The 12,069-nt window shown below is 35.4% G+C and overlaps 1 protein-coding gene across 3 annotated transcripts in view; it reads left to right on the top strand.

Annotated features, from left to right (window-relative positions):
* Nucleotides 1-12,069, top strand: part of HOMER1 (homer scaffold protein 1) — a 126,072-nt gene that overhangs the window by 59,511 nt on the left and 54,492 nt on the right. For all 3 annotated transcript variants that reach the window (XM_034656428.1, XM_034656427.1, XM_011220972.3), the window contains one exon: nucleotides 8,070-8,209. In XM_034656428.1, the coding sequence (XP_034512319.1) occupies nucleotides 8,070-8,209 (140 nt within the window). The remainder of the gene's footprint in view (nucleotides 1-8,069; nucleotides 8,210-12,069) is intronic.

Raw genomic sequence — 12,069 nt, 5'->3', positions numbered from 1 at the left:
ATTTATTTATTTGACAGAGATAGAGACAGCCAGCGAGAGGGGGGACACAAGCAGGGGAGTGGGAGAGGAAGAAGCAGGCTCATAGCAGAGGAGCCTGATGTGGGGCTCGATCCCATAACGCTGGGATCACGCCCTGAGCTGAAGGCAGGCGCCCAACCGCTGTGCCACCCAGGCGCCCCTACAGACTAGACATTTTTGAACATTGTTTGCTCTTTACCTTCCTCCTCACCCCTGGCATCCAACTCTATTTGGTAAAGCCTGTTGGTACCAAGAGTTTTTTTTGTTTTTTAAAGGAAAGGAGAGCTCTGTTAAGTATGTGTAAAGTACGTATTTCCTCGTAGACTAGAGGTGTACCCTGGATCGGAGCCAAAGCTCCATTACGCCTCCTCCATACTTGCAGTGACCTGGAATAACATGATCATTTTTGAAACTTCCCTTGACCCTCTCTTCCCTAAGTGCTATGGTAGTGTAGTGATACTTCTCATAAAAACCTGTGTAAAATTTGTACCAGTACATGTTCGGAGCTATCACGCTTCGGGTGAATGGTTCTGGCGTTGTGGGAGGATGTTGTGGCACATGCCCTAGAGAATATGCAAAGGACTCCAATAAAATTATAATGGATTACACTTATCCATTGTACTAAGTTCCTGTTTCTCTGATCATTACTTGTTTGTGTTTAGTTAGCCATGAACAAGTTGCTGGTAAGATACCTGCTCCTCTCTGGTGGATGGAATGTCTTTAAGCCTTGACTTTCATCAGAGGAATATATCCAAGATGTTTATATATGGAAAATACTGGGAAATATGAGGAATAAAAAAATATCCTAAGTTCATCGGTATTTGAGAGCCAAAATATACTGATCCTACGTTGTCTTTCCAAAGCATTTGAAGTCCGATAGCTAATTTAATGTACAGAAGCCAGAGTAATAGTTAAAAAAATGTATTTATTTTCATTTTTGTTTTCTCCCCATCCCCTTTTGTGACAGCCCCTTACAGATGTCATTAATGTTTCTGTTTTAGTTTGAAATGTATGACTGCTGGGCACTCCAATTCTATTCAGCTAGGGAGCAGAGCTTGATTCTCTTTGGTTTAACCCAATCTGCTAAATTAACCCTCTGCCTGAAGTGTAGAATATTACTCAGGAATTCAGCAAGGGGAGCAGGAGGTTAAATGGAATAATTGATAGTAGTAGGCATTCAGTCAGTCATAGCTTTTGTTTTTATTTAGGACGGATAACAGACTGGTTAAGAGTGTGGGTTTTCAAATCAGACAAACTTAGATATAAATTATTTTTTGTCACTATATGATCTTGGGAAAATGGCTTAACCCAATTCTGTTTATACGTCTATAACATGGGGGTTACATTACTTACATTAGAAGATTGTTGGAGGGAATAAGAATGATAATGGCTATGTCATACGATAATGGCACTAATGTAGGCTTTTGAGCCTGGCTTTGAATCTGGGCTCTAACCTTTACCGGTTTGTTTTGTTTTGTTTTAGGCAAGTTACTTTTTTTTTTTTTTTTTAAATTTATAAAATGAGTAAAAGAACAGTGTCTCCTGAAACTAATGTAACACTCTACGTTAACTATACTGGAATTAAAATTAAGAACTTAAAAAAAAAAACAAAACAGTATCTCCTCATAAGGTTATTGTGAGAATTAAATGAGGATTACAAAGTGCTTAGCATAGAGTAAATCTTCAGTGTTAACAGCTGTTGTTGGTGATGTGGCTGTAATGCTGAAGATGATGATGCAAAGCCTTGACATAGTAATTGGCACAGAATAGTTACTTAGAAAGATAAAGGTGCCTTAATTGAGTAAAACCCGCATCAGAGTACCCTGGAAAACTTGATAAAACACAAAATGCTGAGTCCCACTCCTGGCATTTCTGACTTAGTAGGGCTGAGTTAGGGTGTAAGAATTTGCATTTCTGGCAGAGTTCTGGGAGATGTTGATGCTGCTGATCTGGGGATCCCATTTTGAGAAGTATTGCTGTAGACAAACTGTTCCACGTCCCTAAAGGCATGTGATGAAGAGAGTCTGGCATTTAGGGCCAAGTTAGCCACTTCCCCATTCTTAAACTCTTCAGCTAAGATTGTACTTTTTTTTTTTTTAAAGATTTTATTTATTTATTTGATAGAGATAGAGATAGCCAGCGAGAGAGGGAACACAAGCAGGGGGAGTGGGAGAGGAAGAAGCAGGCTCATAGCAGAGGAGCCTGATGTGGGGCTTGATCCCATAAAGCCGGGATCACGCCCTGAGCCTAAGGCAGACGCTTAACCACTGTGCCACCCAGGTGCCCCTAGGATTGTACTCTTGATAAAATGTGTGGTCATGTCAGATAGTCTTTATGTTGTCTTGATCAAGATAACATCTCTAAGAATAAGTTGAATCATGTATTAGTTTTTACTTTGTTTCGTGCCCTTCTTTAACAAATAGACATTAATTTAGAACTTTTTCTGTATTGGAGATCTTATGTTCTTGTGTTTCCATGGGAATCTTTTAAAACAGTCATTTTGACATAGAATCAAGAGTGATGTTTGGCTTTAAATCTGAAGTTTCTTATATAGTACACAGTAAAAAAAAAAATGCTGTATTTGAATTAACTTGTTAAGTGCTTTCCTCAGAATGCACATTGAAGAAAAAGAGGCTATATAATCAAATAAATATAATGCAATTTTTTTCTTCATTGGACTTTAGAAAAAAATAAGTTTTAACTGTCATTTGACTAAGACTTTTAAGTTGAATGAAGTATTTATTTACTCCATTGTTGTTTGTAGTCAAACACAAGTTCTGGATTTTTTCCCCACATAAATTGTCAGGTTGTAAAGCATTGGATATATGGTAGCTCTCTTAATCTATATTTAGGCTAGCTTTTTTCTCAAGATTTTTTAAAATTCACTTTATAGAAAAGTAGAATGTATGTGTGTGTGTGTGTGTGTGTGTGTTAAAGAAGGAAAAAAGCCTCTTAGCTTTGTTATAAATACCATAATTTTTTAATGTTTGTAGAAGGTATGTGTGGGAGTGATTTTGCATATGTTTTTAAAGGAATGAGTAAAGGAGAAAGAGAAGAAGAGAAGGAAGGGAATCATTGATGGAGCATTGTGAAGAAGAAGGTAATATTGTGAGGAAGGAGGATGGAAACAAATGAGCCACTTCTTCATCTGAGACAGGAGGGAAGGATAAAAATATATTTAGATGTAGGTAGGAGGGAGACTGAGGAAGTCCATGCCAGTTTATTTCTCTTTTCTCTGGAAGGAAGAGTTAGGTCATTCACTGAGAGGAAAGACAGCTGAAGAGAGAGAGGAAACAGCTGTTAGGTAAAGTAAAAAAAGAAGAGTCTAGTGGGAGTAGTAAGTAAAATTAAATATTACTTGGCATTTTAAGAGCATAATTGAAGTCAAGGCTCAGAATTATTTTCATGACGCTAATCAGCCTATTTAACAGTGTTTTCTCTCATTGCACGTGGTAGGTTGGGCACATAAGAATATGAACCAATGATGGGTCAGTTGGTAGGAATTGGAAATTGGCAAGATAGTTGTTGTGGAAGGAAGCCCCCAAATGCTAATGAGAATATAATTAAGGTGATTGGCTTTCTGGTGTAGACTGACCATGGAGAGGAATAAAGCCAGATTGTACCTGACAAAGGTGCATAATGGCAGAGGGCCAAAAGATACCAGGTTGAAAGGCAAGTGGGAAGGGTGTGAGTTAGGTTGAGAGGATAGGAGGATGTACAACAGCTCCTACCTGTTGGAATCAAAACTAGTAGTTGATGAGTTAATCAAAAAAGCCAGTTGATGTGAAGGAGTCTTTAAAGAATATTTAAGTTTATAAATTAAAATTCAATAATGCTGTTTTATGTATTCACCAAAATTTTTATTTAAAGCTGAAACCTTCTCTTTGAATATGAATCTGTTGATTGGAATTCCATGTTAACTTTCTTACATAAATAATACTCATAATTAATTGCCTACAATTTCCTGTTTCTCTTTTCCTTTAAGTAGAGTTAACCCTATTTCACTTGCAAAGAAATCTGAGTGTGGGGGCGCCTGGGTGGCACAGCGGTTAAGCGTCTGCCTTCGGCTCAGGGCGATCCTGGCGTTATGGGATCGAGCCCCACATCGGGCTCCTCCGCTATGAGCCTGCTTATTCCTCTCCCACTCCCCCCTGCTTGTGTTCCCTCTCTCGCTGGCTGTCTCTATCTCTGTCAAATAAGTAAATAAAATCTTTAAAAAAAAAAAAAAAGAAAGAAACCTGAGTGTGATAGATTTTCCTGTCATTTTTCTGTTACTTGTAGATTTTATTTTCTAGCCATTTACTTTTTAGTTACGTCAAAGCATTTGGTTTGGTTTTCATCAAAATAACCACTTTAGCTTTGCATTCAGGCTTTATTAGTTTGCATAACATTTAATTCAGCTATATAATTATATAAATACACTTGGCATAAACATGGTTGGGACAGATACAGCTGATTCTTGGTAAGCGTTTAATGTAGCTGGTACAAAAATATGCAGAATAGAGATTAACCCACTAGCACTGTGCTTTAGTCAGTCAGTACACTTTACGTAGGGAGGGAAGAGCATGAGTTAATCTAGTCAGGTTACAAAGAATTTCTGTGGTTGTCAGAAAGTGGGATTTCAGAAGTGGTGACCAGGTATGGGGAATGGTTTATTCCCGTAGTAGACATTTGATCTCAGCCTCATCTTCCTTTATGTATCCTTTTGTTCTTCTCTGTCTCTTCCCTGGCATTTCTTTCTGTATCCACAGCCATGGGAACTCAAAATCATAAGGTCTTTCCTGTCTGAGCCTCTGCCCAGAAAAGAGTGTTCTCATCTTCATTTAAATAGAAAAGACTGAAATAGAATAAGTCTTCTTTGAAATGTTTATTAAATGATAAAGAGAAGAAGCTCTGTTTTCCTTAAGTCAGAAAGATGGAACTGTAACAGGAATTTTAATTTTATTCTTTATTGGAATTCAGTGGAAGGTGTTGGTGGTATTTGGTCTATTGTGGAAGGGCACTGCTGCCACATCCCTCCCTCCCACTCTCCTACTAGCACAGACACCAGAGAGGAGCTTGGTGATACCACCACGAAGGCCTGGAGAGAGGGCGTGGCTCAGTTCTTTTACATGGGATTCAGAATATTTCCTTTTGTGGGTTTCTTGTTGTTTTTTATTGTTTTTTTGTTTTGTTTTATTTTTGGGTTTTTTTTTTTAAGGGACTTTCCTGCCACTTCATTAATGAGTAGAGAGAGAGAATTCTTAAGAAAGCAGTTCCTGAATCCTACATGTGCTCTGTTTTTATTTATATTTTGTGTTGCACATTTTTCATACCAACTTTGGTATACATATACCCATATATATACATACACACCCATATAAAAAGAAGGTATTAATTTTTCCTTAAAATGGCTACTAGTCATATTAGCTTAAGAATGTCTTTCCAGAAAAAAAAGTCTTTCTAAAGACCAGCTGTCCTTTTTTTCTTTCAAAAATTTGTAGTCTAATGTATCTCCAAGTTTTTTATTTTAATGTTTGAATTAAAGATATAAAATGTTGACTTTATATAAGGTATGTTTTTTTTATAGGAATAACTGAAGTTGAATGTTTAAGAAACCTCACAAAATTTAGTTTGAAAAAGAACTCAATGTTTGGAATACATTAAGTAAAACAACTTTCACTGTGTTACTTTTAACATATATAAAGTTCCTGGAAGGTTTCACAGAATACGTTTGACAACCTGTGGAGTAGTTAGAAATCAAAGGAGTTTCATTTTCCTTTCATGCTCTTATGTATTGTTGTAACTGTCTTATGAGCAAATACTAATTTTATTAATTTTTAACGTGCTTTTAGAAAATATGCTCTGGACTTTTTGTTTTCATTTTAGATATAATGTGTAGGGTAACGAAACGCGCCTTTCATTAAATGTAGCTGATAATCAAGTTTTCTGATGGAAAGCCTGTTGACTTGCGGTCCTGGGATTGTTGCTACCTCTATACCTTTCTTCTTCTCCTTCCTTCTGGCCTTCCTAGCCTGCCTCTGATTTGGTCTTTCCACCTAAGTAGCATCAGCATTCTTAGCCTCCCCAAGACCCATGTACCAAAACCCTCATTTCTCTCCAGAATGCAGAGAGAACCCAGAACCTCTCTCTCTCTCTCAATCTGTTTTTGTCCCTCACACTCTTATCGTTCAATTCTAGGAAATCTCTAAGTGAATCCTTAGTTGCTAACGCTGGTTGTACCCTCTGAGGTTAGCAGGGTAATTTGTGGGGTGCCTGGGTGGCTCAGTCAGTTAAGCATTTGCCTTTGGCTCAGGTCATGATCCCAGGGTCCTTCTCAGTGGGGAGTCTGCTTCTCCCTCTCCCTCTGTCCCTGTTACCTGCTCATGCTCTCTCTCTCTCAGGTAAAATAAATAAAATCTTAAAAAAGACTAAGGTTATTTGTTTCTGTTCTCATTTTCACTGAATGAGAACTCATTCAGTGAACTTACTGTTCAACTGATTGGACAGTCCACCTTGATTATTTGAGTTTGGTTTGGCCTTTCTTGGAGAGAGATAGCCCTGATTTATTCCTTCATGCTGCTTCAACTTTTTCTGGCTAATTGATATGATCCATAATTGATCTAGAAGTAGTCACTTGGGATATCATTCCCATTTTATGTTGTCACATTATACAATAAACCTTATTCATCCATTGACTGTCAGTTACTGGAAACCAAGAGGATTTAGGAGAAAGATTTTTAAAGAATGAAATTAAAGGTCAAAATAGAGGTTCCATTAATAATTGAACAATAGTTAGGTGATAAGGTGAAATCAAGAAAGTAGCCCTTTTGACCTTTGTGTAATTTATAACATTATGGCATAATTAGTTAAAATATTAAAATGTGAAATAAAATACATACAATCTAAAAGCAGAAGCCCCCAAATGTTACTCACTGTATTTCTTTTTACCATTTCTCCATGTGCATTATTTTTATATAAAGTATATAAATTATCGTAACCTAAGATATCCTCATATTTTTCTAATTATAGGCATTTTTCTCTTTTACACAAATTTTTCTTGTTGGATTTTTTTTTTTTTAAAGTAAGCTCTACCCTCAATGTGGGGATAGACTCTTGAGATCAAGAGTCACATGCGCCACCAGCTGAGCCAACCAGGCACCCCTCTTGTTTTTATTTGAAGAAATCCTGTATTCTTTCAGGTTGGCAGATTGTGACCATACCTACCCACTCTCCTATTGGACACTGATGTTTTCCTTTTCTTCCTTACCATAGCCTAATATTTCAGTTGTGAAGTTTTAGTGCCCAGAGATCACAAGGGGTCCATAAAGCTGCACTTAAATGATCTGGTGCTAAGGTTAACAGGTTTGGCCAGTGACCCCTCAATTCTGATCTCTACTGATACCAAATTCAGATAATCTTATGTTGCCAGTCACAATAAGTATCAGCTTGAGCTTCATTTTAAATTCCATTTATTTTCTAGAGGAACAAATTAAATTTACCTTGATAGACAAAACTAAATTAAAAGTAGAAATAAGACAGGAAATTTTGTGAAGAAAAATAATTCCATTCTTCAGGCAAGCTGAAATACACTCCCTCTGTATATGTTACAGAGGGATTTCTGGCTGCTTTTGTGGATAACTCTGGAATTGAAAAGTAGGGCAGATAAAAAAATTAAAACTTGTTGAAGATTTCATTCTTCCCTTTGCCTTTTTACCTTCCCAAGTAAAATCACATCTTCTTGCATTTTTGGGCTGTCTTCTTTTTTTTAAGTATTTCTTTGAATATCTTCTATTCTAACCAATTAGTTGCTTTATATAAACCCGAAGGTTCTTCAGTTCTTTGAAACTGCAAATTCTAAATTGTATTGTTGTGGATAGTTTTCTTAGGAGTTGCTTTGCTTTAAAAAATTATTTTCTCCTTTAATTTTATTTTTTACCTCTTTGACTGAAATTTCAATGAAAATATAGATTGTAAGTATGCGTACATTGGAGGCACTTTTAACTTTAAGATTATCTTGTATATTTTAACAAAAATATAACACTTTTATCCCTTACCCCCTCTTTTTAAAGGAATCAGCAGGCGGGGATCTTCAGTCTCCTTTAACACCAGAAAGTATCAATGGAACAGATGATGAAAGAACACCTGATGTGACACAGAACTCAGAGCCAAGGGCTGAACCAACTCAGAATGCATTGCCATTTTCACATAGGTACAGATTCAATTCAACCATCATGATTAAGTAAAATGTGTAAATATGGAAACTTATTTGGTTTCAGATAAATCTTGCAAAGTTACAATCCTGAGTGAAAATTCCAGGTCAGTCTTTTTTTTTTTTTTTTTTAACTGTTTCTATTAACTTCAGAAAGGTTTTTAAATTATAGTTTATAGATGCCTAGATGGACTAGAGTGAACGTTTCCTTCATGTAGAAAAAGGGCTACTGAGTTAATTGCAGTACAGATCATTTTTCAGTGAAACAGTATATTACTATAAATCCTTTCTACTTATTTTTTAACACAGCCCCCCCAGTGTCCCCTTTGTTAACCTGGTTTCCACTTTCATCTATGTTCTTGAGGGTTATAATTTTTTTTAATCGGCTTCCTACTCGGAAATTAAGCTTTACCATACTCTTAACGGTGATCTCACCATAGGATTTCACAGAAGGAAACAAGTTATTGTTGTAGCTTATATTTATGTTAATGTCAGATTTAGTTTTTCTTACCAACATAACAGGAGATAAATCTTCGTGTACTTCTGAACTGTAAAAGAATTTGATACCTCAAAAAGATACAATTTATCTTAAATGTGTTCTAAACCAGTTACAGTAATTATTTGCCATATGGTGGTATTTTTCGAATATAGGGAGGTCTGTGGAACTGCAGCATTACAAATATGAACAAATACCTATCGGTCATTGTCTTAAAAGTTAATTTGTGTCCTACTTTGGAAACTTTTGACTAGGTGGTTTTAATTAAAAATGAGAAAACACTTTTCTGATGTTGTGAATCTCTTTTGAGGACCAATTTTTAAAAAATCAAATTCTTTAGCATATTCAGAACAATTGTGAAGTGAGATATTCCAGACTCTTTTTTCATGAGAATTCTAATTTTAATTGAATTTGTGGAATATTAGGGGCAGCATAGATTATACATGTTAGAGACTAACATTGAGAGACCTCATGATCAGGCTGAGGAAGAAGAAGTTAGTTACAGGTTTTTTAAGGAGTGTGTGAGGAAAATTTTTTGACTGAAAGACTATTATAATTTTGTTCCAAAAAATGCTAATAATTGTGCATTCAACAGTAGATATATCTTAGAATTATCATGGAGATCATGCTTTAACTATTGCAGTGTAAGCATATTCTCTTTTCTATTGCTACTAAAATAACTGAACACATGAAAAATTCATTAGTTCCTCTGAAGACTGTTCACATTGATAAGTAAAACATACAGGTTTTTTGAATATGTGGTTACAGGTAAAGAGCACTGTGATTAGTAAGTAGTTTTTAAAAAATAGGTTGAGGGAAGGAAAAATTTTGTTCCTATTAAATTTAACATACCCATTTAAAAGATGTAAATGCACTGAACATAATTATAAATTTTATTTCTTTGGCTAACACTTAAGCCATGTGAATTGAAAACTATAGCATTTGGAAATAAGAACTTTCATATTTAACATTTGTAAAAACTACTTCTAGTTTACTTTATGCACCTAAAATTCTCTGAATGTTTGTTGTTTTGCTAATCCTTAGTATTTGGAGTTACTAAATGGGACTAGTCATCTTCTATTGGTGTTCTCTGTTCCTGGGATTCTAATAGGAGTTACTTACTTTGACTTGAAGGTACAGATTCTTTGACTACTAGAATCTATAGATTAGTCATGGAGGTATTTGAGTTCTGAAAAGAAAATTTAACAGGTAATTTTAAGCTTTTAAAGGTATTATACAATCTTATAGTTTTCTTGTTATACTATTTAAAAATACCTTAGCTTACAGGATTTCAAAAGACTTATTTTCTGAAGTAGTTTTGATTTCCACCTGAGTTAGAAGATTCAGTGTTTTATAGCCAGTGTTAAAATCCCAAAATAATAGAAGAGACCTTAAAGATGGCATAAACCAGGAGGATCTTCCAAACTGTGGTATTTTGAAATCAATTTAGGTTATCTGTGGCATTCCAAAAAATGAAACATAAAATAGGAAACATCAGAGTAAAATTCACATTAAGAGTAGAAACTTTATTTCATTCAGTAAAACACAGATTAGTGTGTGTGCTGGATTATAGTGTAGGAAACGTCAAAGTTTGAAAGCATGTGTCTTTAACATGTCAGGAGACTAAATCCCAGAGCTTAGATGAGTTGTCCTGGGTCACATGGTTGATTAGTAAAAACTTGAGTAAGGCTACAGCTCACCTTTTTTTTTTTTTTTTAAGAGAGAGATTTTGTTTCTTTATTTGAGAGAGTGATAGAGAGAGAGAGAGAGAGAGAGAGCGCGCATGAGAGTGGTGAGAGTGGGGAGGGTCAGAGGGAGAATCAGACTCCCTGCTGAGCAACGAGTCAGATGCAGGACTGGATCCTGGCATCTGAGCCCAAGGCGGTTGTTCAACCAACTGAGCCACCCATGCGCCCCCTAAACTCACCTTTTGACCCCAGTAAGTACTGCCAGTTAGTTAGCAGTGCATTTTAGTTGAATTCCCGTCTAAGTACATTGTAGTGTCAGGAAGCTAATAACTTCCTATCATAGGAGAACTCTGTAGAAACAAGATCAGTATTTCATGATTTAGAAACAGCAAGAATATTAAAATAATTTTTATTTAAATCTGAAACTTGTAGGTATTTAAACTTGATACGCTACCCCCCTTTCTTTTTGATGTCAAAGGAAGACAAAGTTTGTGTTTTTTAAGGCTTATTTAGACTGTTTTGCCTTCTTCCTTAATACTCATTTCAACAGAAAAGAATGGACAAAAATACATTCTGCCAACATCTCTGTGTTCTGGTTGAACAAAGTCACTAGAACATCTATGTGTTGTGGTTGCCTGAAGGAAGGCTATGGAGACTTAGTCAAGTTCATTAAGAGCTGGTGGTAGTAATAGCACTTAGCAAGCCAATTTGTGCTCTAAAATTCAAACCATGTGCCTAAATCTCATGAATTCATTAATTAACAAACCAAAAGAAGGCCTTGATTTTCATTTGGTCCTGAAAATTTTAGCAGTTGCGTTTTAGTTGGTTCTTCAGTCTGTTAGTTTTACATACTCTTTAAAAATACTAGCCTTAAAGACATAAGTACGGTTTTTTGTTACTCTTTAAACAGATTTTCATATACATATGAGAGAGAGAATACTGTGATGAGCACATCACCCAGCTTCAAGAGTTGTGAATAAATGGCCAGTCTTATTTCTACCCCTGCCCACTCTTACACTTTTGTATTATTTTGAAAGCAAATCCCAAACATATTAACTTCACCCACAAATACTTTTTAAAGTTACTTTTGAGCTTTTTAAAAAACTTATTTACTAAGGTAGTACAGCTTTTTATATTCTATCTCAGTAGCATTACAGGATCACCTTGAATTATTTACTCTTTGCTTTGATTTTTAATTATGCTGATGAACCAAATTTTAGAATGTATGGGCTATTCAGTACTCCTTAGTCAAGTGCTGTTTTTATGTCCTTGCCATAAGCTATGCAAAAACATTCTCATTGAGTAGGTTTCAATAAAATAATATGTTTTTAGTGTATTTATTTAAATGCTTTTTAAAGTTTAGGGGTATGTAAAAGAGGGAATTGGGATAAAAATGTTTACTAATTTCTTTGGGGAAATTGCATTACATTTTATCTAAATTGCTATATTTTCTTAAAAAACTATTTTTTAACCTAAATGATAAAAATCATTTTGGGACTGAGCTAGCATATACTGACCCACTGAAGTGTTCAGGACATCCTTTGAGACCTTAGTCTTATATTAGCTATGTACTAAATAAAGTAGCTATAAACTGACCAGTATATACAAATGGGGGAAGGTTTTGTTTTCTTATTCCAGGGTCTTAGTGTTTACTTCATAGCATCAGCTGTATGGAA

This window comes from Ailuropoda melanoleuca, chromosome 3 (assembly GCF_002007445.2).
Source record: "Ailuropoda melanoleuca isolate Jingjing chromosome 3, ASM200744v2, whole genome shotgun sequence".
Taxonomy (NCBI): Eukaryota; Metazoa; Chordata; class Mammalia; order Carnivora; family Ursidae; genus Ailuropoda; species Ailuropoda melanoleuca.
This window is presented reverse-complemented; position numbering and strand designations above follow the sequence as displayed.